Source organism: Pygoscelis adeliae, unplaced genomic scaffold (genome assembly GCF_000699105.1).
Source record: "Pygoscelis adeliae isolate BGI_AS28 unplaced genomic scaffold, ASM69910v1 Scaffold94, whole genome shotgun sequence".
NCBI lineage: Eukaryota > Metazoa > Chordata > Aves > Sphenisciformes > Spheniscidae > Pygoscelis > Pygoscelis adeliae.
The window spans coordinates 137,517-164,138 of record NW_008824547.1 but is presented as its reverse complement, the minus strand read 5'-3'; the positions used below and the strand labels follow the sequence as shown (position 1 = coordinate 164,138).

The window sequence follows — 26,622 nt, the reverse complement described above, 5'->3', positions numbered from 1 at the left end:
AGTGATGGACAGTAGAAATCAAAGTGAAACTGCATTCTTCGTATCTGTTCCATACATCTAATCACACCTAATATCTGGGAGATATGGTGTCCTCAGCTCTGGCCCTCATGGTGGCTCTAACTCTTTCTTTTCAACTGAACATGGTAACGGTGTAGGCAAAAGTCAGCTCTGAGCCAGCCCTGAGCACTATTTGCTTTCTGAGCGGTCATTTGTGTCTCTGACAAGAGAAGAGGCAGAAGTTGCCTGGACACAGCCTATGATCTGGACTTAGGATGCCATAAGTTTGACTGCATTGTGTTAGTACAGCCTGGGTTTTTGGGGTATGGTTTGCTTCAGAGTACTTTCTTTTCCTTACCCAGCTGGGCAATTTGGTTGCCCTGGTCCGTGGAAAATTGTCTAAGATGCAGCGAGCAGTGTTGTCAGCTCTTATTGTGATTGAGGTCCATGCCAAAGATGTTGCAGCAAAGCTGATTGAGGAGAATGTGACAAGCATGAATGATTTCGAGTGGATCTCCCAGCTCAGGTAGAGACCACAGCTGTTGAACTTCACCCGGCCTCCCTGGCCAATCTTCATTCTCCTTACCCATCAGCCATGTCCATGACAAATGGAAATAAGAGTTTGCATAGTCTGTAAGCAGTATTCCTTAGTCGCCTCTAACATCCCTATGAGGAGTGGGACTGAAGTCTGCTAAGGATGCCAGTTCTAAGGCATCTGAGACAGACCTAGTTTTGATGGCATCCACTTTGGCAATATAGACTAAGCCATACCACGGTGTTTCACAGCCTCACTGCGAAAGGGCATGCTCCTGCCCAAGAAGAAGTGTGACGCTTGATATAACACCTAATTTCAGGTCCTGTGAGAACTCCCGTCCACCCTGTTGTGTTACCTTATCCTTTCTTCTCTTGAGAGAGAAATCCCATGACATGTACGTCTCCAAACCTGCAGGCTGCAGTCTTATGAGCTGCTGTATTGTCTGCCAGCCAGTGTTTATCTTTCTGATGTCATGTTCACTCATCATTAGATACTACTGGATGAGGGGGGACCTGTACATCAGAGCTGTCAATGCTGAATTTGTCTACGGCTATGAATATCTGGGGAACAGTGGCCGTCTGGTTATCACGCCCCTTACTGACAGGTAAGGAGATTGTTTTCTGGGTAATAAGTGTATTTTATTTTTTTTCTGGATGAACAAGCCTCATTGGGGATTAAACGAAGGATCTGACCATGATGGTCTTACTGCTTAATGTATGTAAATAGAAACCATTTGTAAAGTAAAGAACTACCTGAGATGAGGGCATAGGAACACCCTGGCATTGGTTCTACTGTATTCCTAGTGATCAGTGCTCAGACTGATTGCTTTCACTCTCCTAATTCTTAATGTAGTGTTCTGACTCATATAAAATGCCCACCTGATAGCTAAGGAGCTCTTCTACAAACCAGTAGAGAGGGGCATCTAATACTCTGGAATATCCAGCAGCAATAAAAGTTTTACCCTTTTGTAACTGTCCCTTTTCTGGAGAGTGAATTTGTAGCCAGTGGCAGAAGGATTTATCCATGCAGGGCCCCATGAATACTAATAAAGGCCACTCCTTTGCAGAGTGCTGCATATCTAAGCAGTTCTGTAGAATAATAAAGGATGGATTCCTACCTGTCTCCTGCTGGATAGATCATATGTCTCCCTTACTGAAATCAGTAGTAGAAATGCTTTTCATCATCTGGTCTCTCCTTGGTTGTAGGTGTTATCTGACGCTTACAGGAGCTCTGCACCTGAAATTTGGAGGAGCACCTGCAGGACCAGCAGGAACAGGCAAAACAGAAACAACAAAAGACCTGGGGAAAGCACTAGCAATCCAAACTGTAGTGTTCAACTGCTCCGACCAGCTTGACTTTATGGCAATGGGAAAGTTTTTCAAGGGACTAGCCAGGTACAATGAAATGCTGCATGTCATTATCAAAGAGCGGGTAGGATGCTGGCCGTTGGAAATTGGTGGGTATTTTTCATAGCAGCCCAGAAAAACAAGCAAAGCCTTAGTAAGGGGGTTACTGTGTTCCAGAATGAGCAAAGTTGCAAAATTCCTGTCAGAAGAGAGGGACAGTTAAGCCAATTAAAAAAAAAAGAAAAAAAAAGGATACAAAGAGAACCTCTTCATTTAAGGCAAAATTAAAATGCTTTGCACCAATCCACTGTTAGACACCTGTGCAAGTGTTTCCAGCTCTGGCCTTTGTTTTAATATCATACACGTTGGACTGAGATTCAGCCCACAAGCTGCTTAATCTTAAGAAGGAGAGAATCTGCTGAGTGTATCCAAAATTGAGCAGCCAAGAGAGACTGCTCTAAGCCCTGAGGGATCCTCTCAAAGAAGCTTCTCTCTTCTCTACATTTCAAACAGAGCTGGTCCAATTAGTCTGTTGCACACTGGTGAATCTGAATTAGTTACTCCAACAAAAGCTGATACTCTTTTCTCAGATGTTTTCTTTGTAAGTAATTTAACTTCCTTCTTAAATCATGCCTTGTGGGAAGATCGCCTTCCTCATATACATGCTTCCAGCTTTATACATAGTCTTCCAAGCTCTGAAAAACAGACTCAAGAGATGTCTAAATGGTATCTGCTACTCTTATAGCTCAGGTACAAAACAGGAATTCAGTGTGACACCTCTTTCAAGCCCAAATCTGTAACATGCAGAATTTGTCCCAGGCTGTAGGATCAGACATTGCTATGGTCTTGCAGGGACCATGCACCTTCTCACTCATCACATGGCCTGAGATGCATAGTCGGGGTGAGGGGCTACAGCCCCTTCCACTGTACCAGTACACTGTGGCTGTGTCACTACCTGCTGTGGGACGTTAGGGGCCTTTTAGGTTCACTTCTTGTCACTGTGCTGCCTCCCCAGTATGTGGATTTATAATTTCTAGATCTAGTTGAACTTTTGACTGCAAGTTTGCTCCTGACTCCCCTCATCTTTCCTTCCTTGCCCAGCTCTGGCGCATGGGCTTGCTTTGATGAGTTCAACCGCATTGATATCGAGGTGCTGTCTGTGGTGGCCCAGCAGATCACAACTATTCAGAAAGCACAGCAGCAGAGGGTACGTAATGAACATGTGGATGCAAAGGCAGACAAAAAAATCTCCACTTGAGCTAGTCCAGGCAAGTCCTTGTCTTTGCATGCATCTTCATAGAGGACCAGCTTCACTGCTCAGAGGCAACTCAGACAGACATACTTGAGCTTGAAGAGGCATGAGTAATGCCCTAGCTGTGGCGCATCATATCAGGCCATTACATAGTCAGCATCCTGGGTGGGTTTTGTAATTCCACCCTAGTCTGTGTTGCCACAGTTGCCCACACGCTCACAGGCTGAAGTATGTCTCAGCTTGAGCTGCAGTGCCAGCAGACTTTGGTGTGGGAGACACTCCGATACAGATCCACTGAGCTGATACAAATTGGAGCTGTGATAAAGGCAGCCAGTGTTCTGCCATGAGTTGCTCAGCACCACGTTTGTCTAAATGTGTTATCCAAGCTTTAGTGGATTCACAGAACGCAATATGTGCAGAAAAATGCATACTCATGCACACACAGAGTTGCAACGTAAAATGAATTGTTGGCTTTACATGGAGACTCAGCTGTCAGCCAGTCTAGCAGCCCGCCTCTGCTTTGTTCTCTGGAGACTCAGAGGGGTTAAGACCTGAATCTCCTTGACTTTGGCTTGGAATTAGAAACTTGCTTTCCGTGAATTCTTCTGCATTACTTTATCCCCCATCTGAAATTACTACCTACACAGCTTTACAAAGGATTTAGGTTTCTCTTTGCCCTCTCTGCCACGAATTAATTCAGGTCCAAACTCTACTGCAGAAAGATGTTTGTTTACAGCTGGAGGGATAGAAGTCTGTTCAAGAGAAAAAAAACCCCAATTGTATCCTATCAGTAAATCTTCCATGAGCCCAGTTTCTTAAACAGGGAAAAATATTGCTGGTAATACTGGATTCCTGCGGTGGGACCAGATTGAGTCACTACAGTTGTGGGCAGCTGTGTGTGTCTGTGCTTGATAATTTAACTACTGAAAGCCATTGTTTTCCTCTTGGAAGATTTTGCTACGTTATTTAATTTGCAGGTCAGGTTTTGTTCTTTGAGGATGATCATATTTTTAATTTTCTAGGTGGATCACTTCATGTTTGAAGGCACGGAGATCCCACTGGTCCCATCCTGTGCAGTCTTCATCACAATGAACCCAGGGTATGCTGGGCGTACTGAACTGCCCGATAACCTGAAGGTAAGGAGGGCAGACTACATAGACAGAAAGAAGAGCGGCCACCAATGTGTTCATGACAAGGATTAGGATGTGATGCTTTTGGAAAGTTTCTGGGATTATTTTGAGATTTGAATCACATCTGTAAGCAAATGGCCCTCCTCAGATTGCAGTCTGCAGGGATGCTACCGTGACAAGGTGCCAGGCACACTCACACTGTGTCCTCTAAACAGTCTGGGATAGATAGTCAGCCTTTTCAGTTTGCTGGAAAAAGCAAGAAACAACAGTGATTTGATCTTGTGTTGGAACTGTATATTTCAGGCTCTCTTTCGTCCTGTGGCTATGATGGTCCCAGATTACTCCATGATTGCTGAGATCTCACTCTACTCCTTTGGGTTTAATGAAGCCAAAGTCCTTGCAAAGAAGATCACCACAACATTCAAACTATTGTCAGAGCAGCTCAGCACCCAGGTAGATGCCTTAATGTCCATGAGTGTTTTTTAAATATGAGGTTTTCTCAGCCTAGGCACAAAGTACCTGGATGGTTCTATTGGTGCCTTGTGATAGCATATCACAAAAAGGTCACAATACCCATTCCTCATCTACCTCCCTCCTTTCTAAGTCTCATTTCTCCTCCTGTGGCTGGACTTGGATTCACCTTCAGTCCTAGTTAGGATTACAATGGCAGGACAGTTGAGCCAGGCAGCCCTGCCTACTTCATCTAGGATTTTTCATCATCCAGTTATTCTCATCTTCCTCACCCGTAGTCTGTACAGCTGAGGACTAGTTAGTTGTTTGAAGGATCCTGAGAGCAGACTTGGATGAAGGAGCAGTTGTTCTGAAGGCGTAACTCTCGTTTTTCTTTTCTTACTTGCTAATTGAGTACATGCATAGGTTCTCTCTTTTTAGGTGATGTTCCTGTATCTGATGACGTTGTTTCCTCTCTGTCTTTTCCAGGACCACTATGACTTTGGGATGAGAGCTGTGAAGACTGTCATCTCAACAGCTGGCAATCTCAAAAGAGAGAATCCTACGATGAATGAGGTAAATGTGCTTACACTTCACACTGTCATAGATTTATGTGGCCTTTTCTGCAGCCACATAAGGATGCAGGCAGGATCTTTGAAGTTCTGAGTTCTTAAATCTTTGCAGGAGCTGATCTGCCTGCGGGCTATCAGGGATGCCAACGTACCCAAATTCCTGCAGGATGACCTCAAGCTCTTCAATGGTATTGTCTCAGATTTATTTCCCAAGATCAGAGAAAAGCCTGTTGATTATGGCATCCTGGAAGAAGCCATTCGCAAATCCTGTATCAAAAAGAATCTGAAGGATGTTGATGGTGAGGGGAAGGGCTCCCCACCAGCTCCCTCTGGGCCTGGGCTTTTAGTCCAGTGCTCTGCCCTAGGAAAGAGGCAGCTGGTCCCAGACCCACTCGGCATCATCTTCCTCTACAGGTTTTGTGACTAAGTGCATCCAGCTCTATGAAACCACTGTGGTTCGTCATGGCCTTATGCTAGTGGGGCCAACAGGCTCTGGGAAGACAAAGGTATGGTTGAGACACTGCGTTGGCCCCAGCAAACCATCACCTACCTAGTGATGCAGAGGGTTAAGCTTCACAGAAATACTCGCACTCCGGCATTTCCAGCTTCTCTCAAATAGAAGTCAGGGGACCAAGATGCTGCCTTTTAGTATTGATTTATAGCCATGGGAAAGTATATTAGTAGCTTGCTCTCTCGAGTTGGGAGATTAGACTGAAGATTATTAGCTCTGCTGCAAATTTCTAAGGCTGAGACATACTTGACATCTCGAGATGCTTCAGGCCTCTTGCACGGGAGATCTAGCTTCCTCCCCCTGCATCTGGAATGCTTTATTTCTGTGAATACAGCCAGGCATCTCCTTACTATGATATTATCCTTCACTATGTCTTCTTTCTCACTGCCTTTTGAATGCAGTTACTGTGAGAGCAAGTGGCTTTGTCGTTATGGAGCCATGGCAGTTAACTCTCTTGCTCTCCTGCTTTGCAGAGTTATGAAGTCCTGGCAGCTGCAATGACATCACTGAAAGGTCAGCCTGCAGCCAGTGGTCGGAATTACGAAGCAGTCAGCTACTTTGTACTGAATCCCAAATCCATCACAATGGGCCAGCTTTATGGAGAGTTCAACTTGCTAACACATGAGTGGTAAAGTACAAAACCTGCTTTCCTTCCTTCCAGATGGGAAACGTTTTTCTTCTGTTCTTGAGCGTCTTCTCTTCAAGGCTGAGAACTATTTAGGGTAGTGGCATAAAACCAGAAGCGATCAAGTCCTTATCCTCACCAAGCTACAATAGCCAGTCACGGCAATTTAAGCTGACATCTCTTATTGTGTGCTTGGCCCAGCTGCCAGCACATGCCCAGACAGTTATTGCAGCTCAGCTGGCAGCATTAACTGCATAACAAGGAATAATTCAATTGCTTTGGAGCACATGCCCCTGATCTAAGATACAGCAGCTTAAAAACACTTGCTTTGCTTCTGAAGAAAAGTGACCTCTGTGCTGTGCACTTGAATTGTTCTCTATAAATACACTGGTGGCCTTGAATGACAAGGGATGACTTTCAGGCATAAAGGGGCATTTCATTCCCGTTACCAGGGCTCCTGCTTGCTTACATGGTTTGGAAGCGAGAACTAATAGCCCTTTTGCCTTCTTGACAGCCGGGTCCTACTGCTTATGTTGCCATATGTGACCTGAGGTTGACTTTGCAGCTCACTTTATCCAGAAGCTAAGGTGTGAGAAGCAGTGTGAATCTCCCTTTGGCCCTGTCAACCGCCACTTGCTTAGGGGCAAAGCTAAAGACTGTGTTCTGTAAAACCAGGGAAACTAAATAAATATGAAACTAACTGCCTCTAGGAAAAGTGCAAGCAAGTAAACATTACTGATGCTGAGACCCAGAGCTTCCCAGCCTGGGCTCTGGTGCATCTTTACTGAAGGACATTTTATAGGATATTCCAGTTAGGCTCGACAGTTTATTTATGATGTGACTCTACCCAAGGGCAGCACACAGGCACGTCAACATGACAAAAAGAAAAATACAGCAGCCATGTAAAATGTATTTACAGACAAATCCATCTGTTTTAATCAGCTGAGCTTTAGAGCAGACTGTTTTCCCTTGATCTCGGTAACAACACCGTGGAATTCACTAGCACTATAAAAATAACAAATAATTATTTAATAATGAGAGTAGAGTCCAGGGCCTGAACGGAAACTGCACTTCAGGTTTCCATGTACAAATTAAGTTCTTGCTGTCAACAGCCAGCATTCCTTGTGTGTCTGCTCTCCTGTTCACCAGCTCCAGCACCACAGACACCTGAGGATGAGAAACTTCAGTTATAAAGAGGGTAGAGTTGTGCTCTTTAGCCTGGATTCATCCTTCTAACCTATAGTTACCCCACTGAAGCATCTGAGTTAGCAGAGTAGCTGTCCTGAGTCTCCCTTTACACTTGGCAGAGAAAAAGAGGCACCTCCAGAGAGCAGATAACCTGCCTATGACCTGAACTGGATGCTAGCAAGGCTTCTTTGCTTTTCACTGAGGACAGAGATGTTAAAGGGAAGCTTGGCATTTTATAGTTAGATGACATGAAGTCCAGATCCTAATGCCCAAAGAAATTGTTTCATGGTGCCACTCAGGCTGAGATGTATGTCTCAGTAAAAGAAAGAATGAGATGGACCTTCATGCAGCTCATCCACAGGTGAGGCACAGGTATCCTTGGGCACATGAACCAGGGTAAGATTCTGGCTCTGTTGTTTTATATGGTGGAAGCTTTGCCATTGATTTCAGCAAAACCAGACTGGGCCAAGCCCTGCCTTCCTCCTACCTTTCAGGACAGATGGGATCCTTTCCTCACTCATCCGGTGGGGAGCTGCGGCCACTGACACTGACAAGAAGTGGTATGTGTTTGATGGGCCAGTTGATGCTTTGTGGATTGAGAACATGAACACGGTGCTAGATGACAATAAGAAGCTGTGTCTCAGCTCAGGGGAAATCATCAAGCTGACAGAGGTAACTCATCCCTCCTGCTTTTGCTGCCTGTTGTCTTTCCTCCCTCTTGGAACAGACTTGCCTTTTACTTCCCACTTGATGTCTGTAATGGACTTGTATGGAAATTGGTGTCTCAGTAGCAGCCCTGTGCTGGCCAGACCTCTGCTGTGCTGCACAAACGCAACAAAAGGAGGCTTATGCAACAAAGGGAAAGATTTCAGCTTCACCAAATTATGCTGAAGGATCCTTGCTTTCTCTCCTTTTGCAATTTCCAGAGCATGACCCTGATGTTTGAAGTCCAAGATCTGGCTGTTGCTTCCCCTGCCACAGTCTCCCGCTGTGGCATGGTTTACCTGGAACCCAGCATCTTGGGGCTGGAGCCCTTCATCGAGTGCTGGCTGAAAAAAATCCCAGGGATCATGCAGCCCTTCTCACAACAGCTAGCATCTCTCTTCAGAAGATTCCTCAAGGTGAGCTATTGTGCCGTTCCAGCCCTTCCATGGCTTGGAGCTTGTCAGTTCAGATATCAACTAGCCCAGACTTGCCAAGGCCTGGATTTAAATGCCATTATGGGAACACTTCAGACTACCAGTATACAAACTGCTCTCTGAATTTCCTGGGTTTAATAGAAGTTATTCACTGATCCCTACAGATGCTACTTAGTCTTATTGATCATTATAGTTTGGTTTATTTAATTTTAAAATTATCTTCTGGACAAAATCATCCCTGGTGCAGCTCCATTGCTTACAGTGGAGCTACTCCAGGGAGAACGTTGTAAGAACAAGTCTTGTCATTCCTACTCTGCTTTTAAGCCACTATTTTAATGAATAACCCATAGCTGCAAAGGAAAGCTCTGAAGGGAGCAAACCATTTCAGAGCAGTGATGGCACAAGATGCGTGTCACTGTTGCACAGAACCAAAAGGCAGGCCCAGAGGTTTCTTGTGGTTAAGACTAAACCAAAGGGTTTGACTTGCTTCTCTCCAGTCAAAATGGTGGTACTCAGGACGCAGTGGGAGATGGCAGCTTTCTCAGTCATACCCTCCCTGCTAAACATAGCCTGCAGGGAGGCGAGGAGAAACCAGAACTCTAGAAGGTAAAAGCAAAGTCAAATGTGTTGGGTAGTGACACTGAGCTGTTCCTGCCTCTCCTTACAGGAGGCCATCGGCTTTGTCCGGAGGTTTGTGAAGGAGATAATTGCCTCAACGGACAGTAACCTCACAAGGAGCTTCCTCATGCTCTTGGAATGTTTGTTTCAACCTTTCATTCCCATCGAGGTAGGATTTTGCTACCTCTATCACTATCACTTGTATGTGCCTGTAACTCTTAACGGCACTAAGTCATACAGAGGGTTAGTCACCAGAGAACAAGGTGTTGGTGCAGAAAGGTCATGCTGTAGCTCATCTACGTGGCAGAAGGTAATACAACATCCTGCAAAGCACAGGTAAACCTGGAAGATTATGCTTTGGCCACTGAAAGAGCAAAAGATAAGCTCCATGCCTACCAGGCTGGAGGGAAGAGGTTCACTTTTATTTATAGCAGAGGGAATTGGAGAATGAGTGAAAGCAGAGGTCAGAGCTAAGCAGCAATGCACTTCAGATTGCAGGTCCTTTGAGAATTAGTATTGAAGAAGGCTGGACAACTTTCAAATTAAAAACCAAAGACTAAATTCTTCTCCCAGCTCCTGTTGAGTGACATTAGTTCAGCGAGGGGAGTCTCTCAAGTACACCAATGAAACAGCAAGTTTTAATCCACAGAATACAGTAACAAGGCCTGTGAAAACTGGCTAGAAAAAGCTATATAGAAGCTGAATAGTATTACAAGCACATTAAGAAAAGTCTGGTTTTTGTGTACCTTAACCATGCCTGAGAATTTTACTTCTGCTCTTCTCTGGTTCTCAGGGAATTAGGATGATTCCCCAGGAGAAGGCAGCTCGTATCGGAGAGCTGATTGAACCCTGGTTTATATTTGCCTTGATCTGGACTGTGGGTGCTACTGGAGATTCCCAAGGCCGCATGGCCTTCAGCTTGTGGCTGAGAGAGAAGATGGCAAAGGAAAAGGTGAGTAAAGGCAAAGCAGATCCTCTCTCATTATAGAGGAACTGGTAATGAGGAATGGGGGTCAGAGCTTCTTGAATGCCTGGAGGCTTTGGGTGGGCTTCCTCTTGGGATCTGATATACCAGATCTGCTTCAAACTTCAAGGGACCCCTAGAGCTGGAAGATCTGGGAGAGAGACCTGACCTCCCTGGCCTGGGCAGCATCCCATTACTAAAGTCTTTCTTGCAGTAGCACAGATCCTCGTGTGAATTCAGCTGAGTGGCAGCCAGGTTTACCACAGCTTTATTCCCACAGATCCAGTTGCTTTTCCCAGAAGAAGGACTGGTTTATGACTATAAACTGTATGATGCTGGGCTTAGCAGTGCTGAAGATGATCTGGATGAGGAGGTCATTAGGGAGGTAAAACACTTCCAATTCCAAGCTGGGAAATCTGGGGGGATGGACCAGGAAGCAACACAGTCCTGCAGGATTTGGTAGGATCTTCTCATCAAGGGCAAATAAGAAAGGCCTATAGGAACCAAGTGAGAATGTTTAAAGTGAAATCAAGCTTTTCGTTAAAGAAAGAAGGCAGTTTCTTGTCCTCGGGGTTGTGAAGCAGATTGTTCAAATCTGAGCCAAGGGCTGATCAATTCAGACCTGAGTGCCTCTGCCAGTGCTCAGGAAAGTGAGAGGGCTCTACAAGTGTGGCTGCTGCAGGAGGACAGGGAGAAGCTCAGATGGAAAGGTCTGTCTGTGTTAGAAAGCAGTGCACAACAGCAGAAGAGCTGTGTGCAGCAGAGTCTGGAGGAGGAGCAAGGCAGACAAATATGCCATCTTTTTCACAGGAGACAGCAGAGCAGTAGGGCATGCAAGGTCCATCTGACTGACAGTCACCAGCCCCTGGGCTGAAAAAAAAAAAAAAAAAAGAGGAAAAACACTTCCCCTTCTTACAGAGCAAAGTAAGGAGCCCTACATGAGCATCAGATGCTTAACAGAAGCTGCCAGCATCATCTCTGTGGGAAGGCCACATGGGGTGGTTAGAAATGCACATTTTCTCAGTGTTCTCCAGCACATCCCTGACAAAACCTCTATCTCACTTGTGTAGTAGCTTCTGGGAGGTTAGCCTGTGACTTGATTCTAGCACAAGTCGTCCATGTCTTGTACAAGTACAAAACCTCCATGTGCCTCTGAGTGCAACACAGGTGATGGCACCAAACATGAAGATAGGATCCCAGCTCAGCCCTCTTTGGCCCTCTGCCATGGGGGCTGGGTAGGTCAGCTTAGGACAGAATTCCCATTCTTGCAAATATCACAAGTGCTCCATCGCCCTTTGATCCCAATTTTCAGAACAGAGGGCAAGTATGTTGCTGCTGGGGCAATGATCTCTAACTCTTGGGCTACCTCCCTCCCAAAGGAAATGAGTCAGGCACTCGCAGCATTGCCATACAGAAGGGTATAGGTGGCAAGACCAGACTGAGGGGCTGGAAACCTGAATTCCTCGTCAGAATCTGAGCTACTGCACAAGGAGCTGTGATGGGGAAAACACAGCAGAAATACTGTTTTCCTATTCCTGTAGGGGATAGATGCAACCACCCCCTCTAAACACACCCATACCTTTCAGGTGTGCTGGGAGAAGTGGCTGGACTCTACGGCAAAGTTCACCATGGTTCCTGATACCAACTTCTGTGACATTATTGTGCCCACGGTGAACACAGTCCAAATGGCCCATCTGCTGGAGCTGTTGCTCACCAACCGTAAGCCAGTACGTGCCCAGCCTTGTCTTTGATTTCTTTGATTCAACCTTGTTCTCTTCAACAGGGGCACATTTTCCTCTCCCAGTGCAATCAGAACCTAACAGCTACCTGATACCTTTAGATTATTTCTCACTCTCATGGATTTGTATTTCTCAGCTCAAAAGCCATGCCTAAGAAACAAGAGTTCTCCATTCAGTCCCCAGGCACCATGCCAGTGCCCGAAAGGAATATCAACTCTCAGTTGTTCAATCAAAATGCAGCAATTGCTAGATCCCCTCCACACCATGATGATAGCCCATCACCATCCCTCTTCACCTGTTTCCTGTGGTTCCATTTCATACTTCTTTGGTTAGATTCCTTCCACGTGAAGAGATCTGTTACCTTGAACAGCTGTCCTCATTGCAGAAGCAAGCCTTCTGTCCTCTCCCAGCCTTAGAATGCCTACGTGAGTGGTAACCTGCATTTCCTCCAGCAAATGTCAGAGAGCTGGGAAACACAGACTGTCTGCCTGTGGTTATGCTGCATTGCTGATTGTAATTCTAGGTTCTCTGCATCGGTCCCACTGGCACAGGGAAGACTCTCACAATTACAGACAAGCTTTTGAAGAACTTGCCTCTCAGATACATCGCCCACTTCCTGATGTTTTCGGCACGCACCTCTGCCAACCAAACCCAGGATCTCATCGACAGCAAACTGGATAAGAGGCAAGTTTCCTTTCTGTGTTTGCAAAGGCAGTATCCCTGAGCTCAATGTTTCTATCAATCAGCTTGGCCATTTAGTTTCATCCCAAGACCTGAAGGGGCTCCAAGCACATACAGCAGTGGATAACAGATAGGGCAAACAGCAAATCTCAGCTGGGATGGAGAGAGCCAGTAATAACTTGATACAATGGCAAGAAAGTGAGAAGAATTAGTGAGGGTCTGTAAAAGTTGCTCCAATTCTAGTTATTCCAGAAATACTACATTTCACAGCACAGGTGTTTGCAAACTGTGGTGTGGGGTCGTTATAGAAACTGATGAGGGGAGAAAACATGGCTGCTGACTCCCAGTCCAACTCCCCACAGTTAACAGCTTCTCTTTTTCCTCCCTGGTCAGCCACTGGTTTGAAGTTTCCAACAGATTCACAGGCTCAAGCTTTGCTTTTATTTGCATCCATTTATTCATTGACACTGTGCATAAGTAGACAAAATTTCACTCGTGTTTGGAAAGAAGCCAACACCTCAAACATTGCTCTGGACCTTTTCCATGCAAAGGCCCGTAAAAAGGGGTATGCGGAGTGTAAGTGTAAGCTCAGCTGAAACTACTGGGCCAGGAAGCCTCTAGAGAAAAAACTGGATCAAGTTAGGAGTACCTTTGCAATAGGAGTTGTCCTGTGTCCTTACGCGGCTTCTGTCCTTACAGGCGGAAGGGTGTGTTCGGGCCTCCGGTTGGGAGGTACTTCATATTTTTTATTGATGACTTGAACATGCCCATGCTGGAGAAATATGGTGCTCAGCCACCCATCGAGCTGCTGCGGCAGTGGATGGACCACCAGGGCTGGTACGACAGGAAACAGATCGGTATGACCCAGATCCTTTTCCCAGTACTCTTGGCAAAAGTTGGCCTGTTGATAGATATGCATACCTGCTGTGGAGATTTGTGGTGAGGGTTTTTAGCTACACCTTAGCATTCATTCCTGATTTTGCACTCTTCAAGGTACTTTTAAGAAGCTGGTAGATATTAATTTTGTCTGTGCCATGGGACCTCCTGGAGGGGGAAGGAATGCTGTCACTCCACGCTTCACCCGCCACTTCAACTACCTCTCCTTCACAGAGGTGGAGGAGAGCAGCAAGAAGACTATCTTCTCCACCATCCTTGGCAGCTGGATGGGTAAGTTCTGCAGACAACTGCCACCTTCTCCTCATGTTGCAAGTCAACCCGATGATAATGGAGGTTGAAAGGGGAGGAATTAATACTGATGATCTGATCAAAGTGTTGGAAGCTGGAACTTGTGTTAGTTTCTTGAAGATGCTTTTGGGAAAGTGTTGTTTGAATCTTAGCAAACAGAGAGCTCGTACACTGTTTAGTCTCAGGGCCAAACTCTGCTGGTGCAAGTCAGCAAACTTCAACTTTGGCTCTCACAGTTTCATAAGGTATACCATAGCCTAGGCCTTTCAAAGAGGATTTTGTTTGTGATGGATGATGCAGATATCCTTCACCTCAGCAAGTAAAGCGGTAACTCAGGTTTTTTTGTCTTTTTTCTAGCTGGACTCCTAGGAGAAAGAAGTTACAGAGATCCAGTGCGTACGTAAGAGCAGAAAGATGAGAGAGAGGGAGACTGACAGAACAAGCTAATGGGCACAGCATGGCGTAGCTTACCTGTGCTTTCAGCAGACAGACACTTGCCCAGACAACAGCCGTCTGCAGAAGCAGAGCCTTCTGTTAGTCTCCATCTGCTGCAGTCTGTGGACAGCTGAGCAGGGAGGATCTAAGCATGGTGCTACAGCCACCCAGAAAAAAGGGTTCATTTGGAGTGAAATGAGTCCTCTTATATTTGACAGGGTGGGAATTCAGGATCATCTTTGTAAATGTGCCCTCCTCTGTAAAGCTACCAGTAGGAAGGAGTGAGAATAGTGGGCTACGAGAGAAGCAAAGCAGAGCTTTCCGAGTGCTTGCAATATTCACAAGCGTCAGTACCCGACTATGAGCTCAGGGGCACACTGAAGCATCTAGCTGTGATTTAAAAAGAAACTAAAGAATTTTGGATATAATGCAAAAAAGTGCAAAATGCTAGGGTGTCACAGGGCTCTACTTCCCTAGCAGTGTTTGTAATGAACTTGATTGGGAGTTAAAAAAAAAAAAAAAAGTATTTTATGCTCTGAAACTGGCAGCTGTGTTTAAATCTTGCCAGACTATTGCATAAGAAATTATTCCTCAGCGGCTTTGCATTTGCTGAGCTCAATGAATTGCAAGGCAGTTTAGCTAAGAGGGCACTCACACCTTCTAGCTTAAAAGTAGCTGAGACTCCACTGAGGGAGTACAAGAAGGGAGAAGGAAAACCTGTCTGCAAGTATTTCAGGTAGGCACCAGTTACCAGACACTGTCTGGCAGTGTCTCCTCTCTCCCTGGGGTGCGTGGGGTCTTAACACTGCAGAATTGTTGTGATGCATTCTTCCCTCCCTAGATCTGATTCCCGTTGGTTGGGAAACTCATTGGCAAACTGTCCACTGCGGTGAGCAGGTGCTTGGTCAGGTCCCCACACAGTCTCTGCATAAGAAATCAGAAGACGAGTGTGTTCCTGGCCAAGTCCTAGCAACACCTCTGCCACTCAGTGCCACCTGTCTGCATTGCTAGGACCTTCTCATCCCAGAGTCACCACCTGGGCATCCTTCCCCACCTTCCTCTGTCTCTGCAGCAGGAGCACTTGCAGTCAAAGACTTGAACGAGCCCTTGGTGGATGCCACTGTCTGCATGTATTTGACTGTCACATCCCAGCTGCTGCCCACACCAGCAAAGTCGCATTACACCTTCAACCTGAGAGACCTCTCCAAGGTGTTCCAGGGCATGCTCATGGCTGAGCCCAGCAAGATCAAGGTGAGTCCTCTCATCAGCATAACCATGCCACCCAGGGGAAGACCAGAAATGTTCCAGTTCAAGCTTCATTGACAGGCTTGCAAACAGGCCTCAATTTCTTGTTGAAGATGCATTTTGGTACTGTTCAATGAATGTGGTGACCTTCCCTTTGATTATATTGCCTAGTACCAGTAGTAAAACAGCCTCCCCCAGCCACCCCAGCCCTTCCTTGGCATGGAAGCAGGTGAGTAGCCACAGGGAGTCAGTGCGACACAGCCCAGCCATTCAGGGCTGGATGGAGCCATAGGGGACCAGACAGGGGACCGCACAGAGGCAGAGGTGTTGTCCTGTTACCAGCTTGTAGCAATACAGGCTTCTGCCCCTTCATCTCTCCTGAGGATCTTGCTTTGGCTCCAGCCTAGCCAGTAGAGGTTGACTTATCACAGGAAGTACTTGGGACCCTGGTTCTGTGCTACACCCGATTAAAAGGATCTTTCAAAAAAACATAAGAACTTCTGAAAACAGTAAAAATTATATCAAACTGGGAGAAAGATAAGGACAAACAACATGAATTTTAAATCTCTCAAAGAAGGCCTGACATATGGACAAATAAAGGGGGGATTAGCTGAAGCTGTAATGAGTACTCTGCAAAGCAGCTGTTTTGACAAGAGTTGTTTTTGAGAGGAGAAGGGAATGCAGCTTCCTCTGCCCAGTTCTTTCTCCACTCCAGCTGCCTTCTAGCAGGAGTGGAGCTGGCCACATGCCGGGCAGGAACCAGCTTTCCTGACAGTGAGGCTCTTAATACTTCTCTGCTTCTCTCACGGTGGTGTTTTGCTGGGATTTCCTACCAGAACAAACTGCACTTGCTGAGACTGTGGTACCACGAGAGCTGCCGGGTCTTCTGTGATCGCCTGGTCAGCAAGGAGGACCGGACCTGGTTTGACAACCTGATGAAGAGTATGATGGAGGACTTAGGCACCACTTTTGAGGAGGTTGTCCCCTTCCAGCCAGTTCTGTTTGGGGACTTCATGGAGCCAAGTGCCAATATCAAACTGTACAAAGCAATCGACAGCCAGGAAAAGGTAAGGACCCTGGGAATCATGATGATGTGAGCTATGTTCACATCTTCCAAGTCTTCTGCAAACAAAAGAAAACAGTTAATAGTAACCATGGGGCTGCTTGAATTGAAGGTGTCTGGAATCACAAACCCTCTCAGGGCTCACCTGTGAAATCCTACCCCAGATATGGATCGTAGCTGCATTTGGTGCGATGGGAAGTTGAGGTGGAACAAGCTGTCTCTGCGTTGCCATCCTGGGGGCAGCCTGCTATGCCAAATCTCCCAAGTGAGCTGCACTTGGGACTGAAAAGTGAAATTTGCTGGAAAGAAATGGCACATTACCCCCAAACAATACTACTTTTGCCATTAAAGACTTCACAATTGACCTTTACAAGTAATTAACGTTACTGCCAGATTCCCTGTTGGAGAAGATACTGCGAGTACTTTGGCAGTGATAATTAAGCAAAGGCAATGAGCAGTATGTTTTGCACTCATTGTCAGAAACAGATTATTATCCTGTCGTCTCTTCTCTTGTGATAGCTGTGTGACAAGGACTGGTAATTAACTGAGCTTTCCAATCTCTTTCATAAAGTAGGTAGGCCAGTCCCCCACTGAGGTGAGCGCAGCTGAGACAGCCAGACTTACCAAGCTGCTGTACAGTCTGTTGATGCTCACGGGACTTCGGCACCTAGGCAGGGATCTCAGCACTGTATGAATTCCAGCTGATGTTGCTTGTCCAGGTTCACAGTGAAATTGCTGAGGGGGTAGGACCAAATCCCACATGTCTTCATGCTTCATCTCCTGCTCTGGCCTGAGGGTGCTGTTGAAGAGAGCCCTGGAAAGGGCAGGAGTCTGCTTCTGCAGCTGTTCTGTGTGATGGCTGGACCAGGAGAGGAGTGTGCTTCTCTACTCATTTACAGCCAGCGGGGTTCTCTTCCAGCACCTGCCCTTTCCAGCCAGGATCCTGACCACAGGATGCAGCAGCAGGCAGTGGTCAGCTATAGAGCGAGGAAGTTCTCTCAGAGGGAGGCCCTGGGAACAGCATGGGTGAGGCAGCCATAAGCTATTTTATTTTGAACTATGCCTTGCTGTTTCTCCAGGCAAACAGCACCATTGAGAAGAGCAGACCTTGGTCACTTGCCTGGGTTAGTTTAAGGTCACCGTTCAGCAGCTGCTGCCACTACCACTAGCTAAATTCAGCCCAGTCCAATGGTAGTTCCTATAGGAACATGGAGCAAAGAGAGCCATCACCACCCCACAGACAGCTCCTAGGGAGCAACTGAGAGAGGCTGCTGCTCCCAGACCCCACTAAGCACCAGATTCTGCCCTCCCAGAGGCCTGGCTGTTGCTTACACACAGCCACCCACCCACAATTGCTTTTATCTGGTAGCCACAACTAACTGTTTTTGCCCACAGCTGAAGGTTGTGATTGAGGATTACTTGGAGGAGTACAATCAAATCAACACCCCAGAGCTGAAGCTTGTGCTTTTCATGGATGCGATACAGCACATCTGCCGAATCAGCCGGATCCTGCGGCAGGCTCCAGGGAATGCTCTTCTCCTGGGTGTTGGGGGAAGTGGGAGACAGTCTCTCACCAGACTGGCATCTCACATGTAAGTAATGCACTCCTGTGCACATAATGTGGAGCAGCTCCATTGGGGCTGCCTCCAGAGAATCTCTTTTCCTGCCCTTCCTGCTACTGGTTACACATTTTTCTGGTTGCTGACTCTTCAGATTTAACACTCACCAGCTATAGCTCAGTTAACATGCACGTCTACACTAGAAAAATCCTTCCTGGGAGCTGGGCAGCAGGAAGACAAAGACAGGAGTTACTAGTGACAAGTCATCAAGTGACACTGGCAGCCTGGCAAGTAGGACTTGTGAGTCTTGGGAGCCAAAGGGCCTCAAGGGGGAAACATGAAGAGCCAGGGATCTAGGCTGGGGAAGCAAATTCTTCCAGCTCTGAATACAAGGTGTGATCTTAGAGAAACGCAATCACGGTTACCAGGTGCACCAGCCTCCGAGGACAGCATCACAAAAAAAATCCATGTTGAGTTGCTGCCTCTGCACTCTGAGGCACTGGGCCCAGGAAGCAGTGTGACTCTGTTAGCTCATGGAGTTGTACTTCTCCTGGCTTCTAGCTAGCTCAGGTATCTCTGCTTTGAGTAAAACATGCTCTTGGCTTGGTGGCTGAACATGCACAAAGACAGGTGCGTGCCCAGGACTCATTGCAGGAAAACAACTTGCTTGAGTCCTCTCCCCCCGAGTCCATGACACATATTCAGGATTGACAAAAGAGGAGATTTTAATTTGATGTAACTCCACAGGCTTCTCTTTCCTTTAGGGCAGATTATGAGTGTTTCCAGATCGAACTGTCCAAAAATTATGGCATGACTGAATGGCGAGATGACGTGAGGAAGATCATGATGAAGGCAGGCCTTCAAAGTCTACCCAAGACATTCCTGTTTGTAGACACACAGGTACGGGAATATTAGCATGGTGGACTCCATCTCAAAATGAGTCAGAAACACATCTCTAAGCTCAATAAATCCCCCTAAAGAGGATTGAGGAGGTTGATACAAACCAGGCACAACTTGTATTTCTTAAGTAGCCCATCTTCATCATCTTATAAAAAAGCCCCAGGGATACAAAAGGTGGTGCATTTGTTGCTAGGGAGGCTGCAGAGCTGTGTGTGAGTGGGCTGATTCTTGTTGCTCAAGAAAGCCTCTTTCAGCTCCATCTAAGGGTTTGGTGGGATCAAAGATTTTAGACCCAGCTGCCTGAAGCTAAGCACTACGCTGACCACTGGTATTAGAAGTCCTAAGCAACATCATTCTCTTTTCTTTTCAAAGAAAGATACTAGTAGATTTAGGGCCTTATGCCTGGTGGTTCCACAGGATAATGTTGGCTTGTTACTGTAAACTGTAGCTTGCTAATGGGTAGGCCAACTTCTGGAATTCACAGTTATGTTCCCCATAGGGTTTTTTACTGCCTTCATTATCATAGGAACCAAATCCTTTCTGGCAGTGCCCTAAGCAGTGAGATGAGCATCTGTCAAACGCTGCTTGTTCCTGCATCCTTTTCCCTGCAGTGAGACGCATATGTGAGAGAAGGAGGGCATGGGAGGGTGCATTTAGTCAAGTAGGTGGATGCTGTGTATTTCTGATTTAGCAAAGGTGGAGAGGTGAGTGTAGCTCTGGAGGGAGATCATCCCACAGACTGTGACACATCCCTACAATTACTCTGTCTCCCACATCAATGAGCTTTATCTTAATAGTGAAGTGTTCTGTGCTGGAAGAACAAAGACCTAGGGCAACCTGGGGTCTGGGGTCTGGTTACAGAGTCACTGTGAGGCACGGAGCAAGGCCCTGAGCACAATTTGTCTGTAAGGAGACAGTGAATGGGCAGAAGGAGGCTTGTTCTCAGACACATACCTCCACCCCTGAAATAGCTGAACATGGCTGTTCAATTGGAAATGCTGGACAAGGGTCAGAGCATGCTTTACTAGAGCCGAGTGATGATAGAAATGATTTCTTATAACAGAGGCTGAGAGCTATATTTATCCAGAATTGATCTACATGGCACGTGGAGACATGACTGTCTTATGACTTAGGAAACTGCTTTTTTTTTTTCCCCCTTATCATCTACTTAGATTAAAAATGAATCCTTCCTTGAGGATATCAACAACCTGCTCAACTCAGGTGACGTTCCCAACATTTACAGCCCCGATGATCTAGAGCAGATCATGATGGCTATGAAGCCTGTTGTTCGAGATCTAGGGCAGCAGCCCACCAAGGCCAATTTGATGGCTGCATACACAGGACGGATTCGCAGCAATATCCACATGGTCCTGTGCATGAGGTACAGTTCAGGCGTAGAACTCCATGCTGTCAGTGTTAATTATTCCCTCCTTGTCCTTTGCCTTGCATCACTTTGTCGTGGGACCTTTCTTTCCAAGCCCCTGACCTTGGAGGAGGAATAAGGTTTGCATACCACCTTCCCATAGGACTGGATACTTTTTTTTTTTTTAACACTTTGCTGGTTTCAAGATGAAGTTTGTGAAAGTTTAAGAATATGCTTATATGTGATCCAGATTAAATACAAGCTTCCTTCTCCTTCATGCACCATTGAGCTGTTTGTTTCAAAAATGTCTTGTTTGAATTTGGGGCTCAGTGGCACCATGTTGACTCATGAATCTAGTGCATAGTCCATGAGCAGCTTGCTTGCTTGCAGGAAGGCTGCCAGAAGGTACAGGGCATTCTCAGTGCAAGTACAAGTGGAAGAATTGAGGCCGTGATTTTGGTCTGGTGATGCAATCTGTGCACTCACCTGCTTGAAAGAGACTTTGGGTCACATTTATTTCTTACCCCTTAAGTGTTGTCCCTAGGGAGGGACCCAGAAAACATCACCCCACTACCATCTTAATACTTCCAGAACATACCCAGGATTTCCAAGGGGTGAGCTGTGACATGCACCTTAGGACATGCGGGTCACTGCCTGAACTTTCATTCCCTATTTCCCTCCTTCCTTGGGTATATTCCCTTCCTTCTTACTCTGTAAGAGTTCAGGATGGTTCTAGGGAAGTAGGACAGCTACTTTATCCTTGTATCTATAGCTAGTTGTAACATCTCTTTTCTGCATGTCTTTCCCTCAGCCCTATCGGAGAAGTCTTCCGTGCACGCTTAAGACAGTTTCCCTCTCTTGTGAACTGCTGTACCATCAACTGGTTTAATGAATGGCCTGCTGAAGCCCTGCAGTGTGTTGCCTCCTCCTTCTTGCATGAGATCCCACATCTTGGTGCCAGTACTGAAGATGTTGATGGGATGGTAGGTGCCACACAGCTCCTGTATGCTTAATGTGCCATGTTTCTAGATACCCATAGACAATGGATGCAGGACACACCTGCAGAAAGGTCCTACCCTGTAGCAGAAGTGTTTTATGGCAGGGTCATTCAAATACAGAACTGGCTGGCTTTTGTGTGCCTTGAAATGGGCGTGTCCATTTCTCACCCTCCATATGGCATTGAAGCCCACACACATATATAAGCTCTGCTGTGACTGTATACTTAGGTTCTTTGTAAGCCCCTTGTGCTCTCTGTGGGCATCACATAGACTTGCCTACCACATCTTCAGTACTGAATAAGATTGTTTCTTTCCTTTCTCTTTGTAGATTCAAGTATGTGTAGAAATCCATCAGAGCGTGGCAAAGAAGTGCCAAGTGTACCTGGCAGAGCTGGCCAGACACAATTATGTCACTCCCAAGAGCTACCTTGAGTTCCTTAGCATTTTCAGTTCCCTGATTGGAAAGAAGAAACAGGAGCTGAAGACAGCCAAGAACAGGATGAAAAGTGGCCTGGACAAGGTTCATACCTCACACCCAGGAGAGCTTTGGGCCCCCCCTTACCTGCTCTGAGCAACATATTTATAGCTGCAGAGATGCAGTGAGATGCCCTACACATCCCCTGTGTAATAGAAAACTCATGCTGAAGCAAATGAGAACTATGCCTTCTGCCAGGGCCAGTCTTTCTGAAGGTCTGAGTCTGTAACAGCTCTAAAAGAATGATGGTCCCCAATCAGGGGACTACTGGCACTACTGTTTATAAGCACACCACAGTGCCAGACTGTTGCTTAAGCAGGGACCAGGGCAAGACCTGCTTTGTACAGCCTGACACTGGGCAGGGAGCACCCACCAGGGCAGCACAGCCCTTTCCTGGGGTTTTTTGTGGCTGCTGCCTGTGCTCTCACTCTGCTTTGCTCCCACAGCTCCTGCAAACAGCAGAGGATGTAGCAAGGATGCAGGAGGAGCTGGAGTCCACCCGCCCTCTCCTGGCACAGGCAGCCAAGGACACACTGGCAACCATGGAGCAACTGCAGGTACTGCTGCTGGACAGCCCTGCATTTTCCAAGTCTGGCTGCTCAGACTGGACACAGCGCCTGGGGATGCCTTGCAGGGGTTGTACAAATCCTACTTGATCAGACAGTAAAAAGACGTCAGATTAGCACAGCAGGTATTTATGCAGAGCAGCACTGCTAGCGAGAATGGCCTTCTGCTGGGGTCCCTGCTGTGATGTTGGTGGGGGCCAGTCACAACCTACCAGCCAGTTGCTAGCAGAAGCGATGGCTCACATGCCCCTGTCCGAAACCACAACCCAGGTGTCAGTCAGCCAAGCTACCAGATCCCTTTCCTCACTGGTTTAGATCCTTGCAAGCACAGACCAGCAACACTGCTAACAATCCTCAGGTGGCCTGAACAGTTCTAAGCCCAGACTGTTGTTGCTGAAAGGGATCATTACCCCACATCCCATCCCCAGGGAGCTGATCCAGCTGCACCCTGCCCCTGCTAGCCCAGACCTCAAGGATCGTCACACACAGTCACTCATGCCACTGCAGAAGAGGGAACTGTCCTGTGTTGGATGTCACTACCTTCTCTCCTCCTTGTGTTCCTCCCTGCTCATCTCCTACTGTGGGATGGTCAGACTGAGACAGAGGGAACAGAGACATTAACATCATACAGCTCTGCATGCAAAGGGGAAAAGTCTGCAAAAGAGTCTCCAAATCTCATGTTCCCACATAGCAGATAAAAATTTGGCTATATTAGACATTCCCTTTACACCTCCTGGTAGTGTTTTAATGCTGGGGTAGGCAGAAGTGACAGTTTTAGAAACAAAACCCTCAGCATATCTTCTTATTCCTCCATCTCCCTACGCATTTGCATCCCTATGCAACCCTCTCCCTGTGCCAATAGGAAAAATGGCTAGAGCAGCTAATTCCTGCAGGACTAACACAATTCCAGGCACAGCCAGAGCTGGAGCTTGTGGATGATCTCTACAGGCTGACAGAAACCTCCTGCCACTCTGATGCAGGAAGGGGATCCCCTCCAGCAGCTAGGCCCCAGCATGTCTCTGCTGGAAGAAAACACATGACCTGCCAGGACAGCTGTGATCCTTACCTGGAGTGCTGAGCCAAGCCAAAGGGGTGCTCTGGCTCCAGCATGCTTCTGAGGCTGCCTCTGGTGTCGCAGGTGGACACAGCTGTGGCTGAAGAAACAAGAAGTGCGGTGCAGGCTGAGGAGATGAAGGCCAAAGTGAAAGCTCAGACAGCCCAAGCCATTGCAGATGATGCTCAGAAGGACTTGGCTGAAGCCCTCCCAGCCCTGGACGCTGCTCTTGCCAGCCTGAGAAACCTCAACAAAAGTGATGTTACAGAGGTAACTGGGTTGAGGGGGAGGGTGGCAGAGCTGGGTCTGGTCCTGGACAGCCTCTCACTTTGCAGCAGTTCCCCTTCTATAGGCTTGCAGTATCCCCAGCCTTTTCCAGCATCTCCATCCATCCCCCTGGGCTCAGTCTGGGCAGCTGCCCATGCAGCTTCTCAGCTTCACTCCTTCAGAAGCAAAGAGTTTTGAAGGGCAGAGAGGCAGCAACCGGCTCCTGGGTGTTCCTACATGCTGTTTCCAACTTGTGCCAGAGAGGGTGTTGAGGAGGGCTCACCCCATGGTGCCTGTCCATGGGGGTAGGCAGCAGGCCGTACCACAATGTAACCCTGAGTATTGACTGCACAGCACAGGGACAGATCTAGCAGCATGCTGAACCAGCAGGCTTTTTTGAAAGGGTATCCACCACAGGCAGAGAAGAAGAGTCAATGGCTGATGGGCTGACTTCAAGGAATACTGGCTTGAAATAGGACAGTCGGAGAAAGGAGGGTGTTTCTGAGCCTGGCAAGTGTCACAGCCCATAGCCAAGAGAGCAAACTCAGCAAGTACAAGATTTCACCGCACAAGGTGTAACAGCTGTGGAGGGGAGGGACAGGCTTATTGCTCTGCAATTGTGAATAACAGACCTTTTTATTCCCCACAAAACATACAAACTCCTTTCCCCAGAAGGTGGAGAAAGACACAGACAGTGTCAGTCCACTTGCCCCCAGCACCCGTCCTCTTGTAGAGTTGGCATGAAGAGTCTCCTGTCTATACAAGGCTTCCAATGCCAACTCACAAGATGCATCGATTTCTTACACATCATCTAACCCACCCACCAGCTTAGGGAAACGTCATTTAAGGAATAACCTCCCTGCTTCTTTTAAGCCCAGCTGCTGGGCCATGACCCAAGTCATCACTGGAGCCAGGACCACCAGAGTTCTCTCCCAGTCCAGGATTAATGACCCAGTCCAACCAAAAGAGGACACCACTTCTATGACAGGGAGCAAGCAAGCATCCCTTTGACCTACTCCTTTGCATAGGGCAGCTCCATCAGTGGTCTCTTGGAGGAAGCTGACACCTGCTTCTCCAGCTCCTCCACCACCTCTCTCAGCCGATCCTCATTGCAGTAAAAATGCACATAAAGGTTGCGCTCTGTCTGCAGGATAGGGCTCTCCAGAGATCTGCGCTTGGCATTCAAGTCACTCAGGAGGTCTGTCAGCATTTCATAGAGGTTGTCCTGCTTGGTGATCAGTTCCTGCATCAGCTCGGTGATCTCCTGAGGGGCAGAGCCCAAACGCATGTGAACATGCGGAAAGAGGGGGGATTTCCTCTCACCTATGGAACAGCTCAGCCCACCATAAACAAACTACCCACCTGGCTCTGGCCTCCAAATACATCCAGTCCAAGGAACAGAGGTAGCTTACTGGGCCACCTTGGCTAAGGTACCCCAATCTCTATCCTTAACAGCACATGTGAAACAGTGAGAATCACCTTTGTCCCTCAGCCAGCCACTGCCTCACTGGATAGCTTTTGGGATAAGGCAAAGCTCAGGCCAACCTCCTCTCCCTCTGTGTGCTGAGAGGCAGTAAGTTCTGCCCCCTGCACCCAGGGAGGATGGCACAGAGGACTCTGACTCACAGCCCTGTGCCACCCAGCAAGGCCTAGTGGAGCAGCAGTGCTTGCTTACCGGAGAGGAGAGCTGCAGCTGGTTGGAGCTGTTGTACAGCAGCCAGTAGAGCACCTCTGTGGAGGACTCCAGGGCAGGGAGCTGGGACATAGGAGCTGCCAGCTGTGCTTCCAGCACCCTCTGGTCCTGAACCAACTGGGAGCACTGGGCTGCTATGGCATCATAGCTGCGGAAGAGCTGCTCCTCCCGATCGTGCCCCATCAGCATGTCCCAGAGCCTGCAAGAGGGGACAGCCAGAGGCGTGAGCAGTGTGCCAGCACTGAGGAAGAACAGGACTCAGGGGATGTTGTGCGCTGTGGGACTGGGATGCAAGCAGCTGTGGGGCAACAATGAGAGGACAGCCACTCCTGGTGAGCAGCCCATGTCCTGGAGGTCTGGGAAGAGCACCATAAAGGATCAGGCTGGCTCAAGAGCCAGTCAGGGACTCCTTGCTGGCAGACACCAGCACCAGCTACTCCACAGCTGTGCAGGGAGGACTGAGAAGCCCCTGTCAGTGCAGGACACCCAACCAGAGAAAGCTCTTGCTCCAAGCAGCTTGTGCTTCCTTCTGGCCCAGCTCTCCTTCTCTGTGGCTGAAGACTTGCCTCTATACTCTCCACCTTCATATCCTAGGAAAACCTCTGTTCTCTGTACTCATTTCCTTCTCCAAGCCCGTGCTTTGCTGCATCAGCCCTAGCCAGCCAGGAAGAAACAGATGCCATCTTCTAGGGAATTTCACACCACTGTGGAGTCAGGGTGGCTCTGCACTGGCAGCAGAGCACTGCTAGACTCCCTGGTAGCTTGGGTCTACTGCATGCCTCTCCCATTCCTATGCCACCTCCTCCACACCTAGTTTGTTCCTCATGCATACACCCACCCAGGCCCTTACCGTACAGCAGAGAGGTCTTTGGGGTCTATCCATGTGCGTGGACAACCCTTCTGTGAGGAGTTGGCATCTTTGAAGTAGTCCTGCTGCTCCCGCAGCCTGGTCTGGGCTTCCCTCATGGCAGTTTCCATCTCCCCTAGCCGAGCAGCCTTCTGGTCCAGCTCCTTTCTCTCCCGTTTCAGCTGGAGCTCCAGCAGATTCAGGCAGCTGTGCTGGTTTGCCAGC

General features: G+C 47.6%; 1 protein-coding gene across 1 annotated transcript in view; it reads left to right on the top strand.

The window, feature by feature from the left end:
• The window catches only part of DNAH1 (dynein, axonemal, heavy chain 1), a 73,371-nt gene that overhangs the window by 29,608 nt on the left and 17,141 nt on the right, over positions 1–26,622 (top strand). The window contains exons 26-54 of the mRNA XM_009321842.1: positions 360–523; positions 1,023–1,136; positions 1,738–1,926; positions 2,980–3,085; positions 4,153–4,266; positions 4,564–4,713; positions 5,200–5,286; positions 5,395–5,581; positions 5,697–5,788; positions 6,267–6,421; positions 8,101–8,278; positions 8,533–8,727; positions 9,413–9,532; positions 10,157–10,315; positions 10,608–10,712; positions 11,914–12,054; positions 12,590–12,750; positions 13,447–13,604; positions 13,741–13,914; positions 14,290–14,328; positions 15,440–15,618; positions 16,449–16,679; positions 18,071–18,267; positions 18,999–19,134; positions 20,307–20,515; positions 21,309–21,480; positions 21,824–22,015; positions 22,417–22,527; positions 23,675–23,860. Of these exons, the coding sequence (XP_009320117.1) occupies positions 360–523; positions 1,023–1,136; positions 1,738–1,926; positions 2,980–3,085; positions 4,153–4,266; positions 4,564–4,713; positions 5,200–5,286; positions 5,395–5,581; positions 5,697–5,788; positions 6,267–6,421; positions 8,101–8,278; positions 8,533–8,727; positions 9,413–9,532; positions 10,157–10,315; positions 10,608–10,712; positions 11,914–12,054; positions 12,590–12,750; positions 13,447–13,604; positions 13,741–13,914; positions 14,290–14,328; positions 15,440–15,618; positions 16,449–16,679; positions 18,071–18,267; positions 18,999–19,134; positions 20,307–20,515; positions 21,309–21,480; positions 21,824–22,015; positions 22,417–22,527; positions 23,675–23,860 (4,401 nt within the window). The remainder of the gene's footprint in view (positions 1–359; positions 524–1,022; positions 1,137–1,737; positions 1,927–2,979; positions 3,086–4,152; positions 4,267–4,563; positions 4,714–5,199; positions 5,287–5,394; positions 5,582–5,696; positions 5,789–6,266; positions 6,422–8,100; positions 8,279–8,532; positions 8,728–9,412; positions 9,533–10,156; positions 10,316–10,607; positions 10,713–11,913; positions 12,055–12,589; positions 12,751–13,446; positions 13,605–13,740; positions 13,915–14,289; positions 14,329–15,439; positions 15,619–16,448; positions 16,680–18,070; positions 18,268–18,998; positions 19,135–20,306; positions 20,516–21,308; positions 21,481–21,823; positions 22,016–22,416; positions 22,528–23,674; positions 23,861–26,622) is intronic.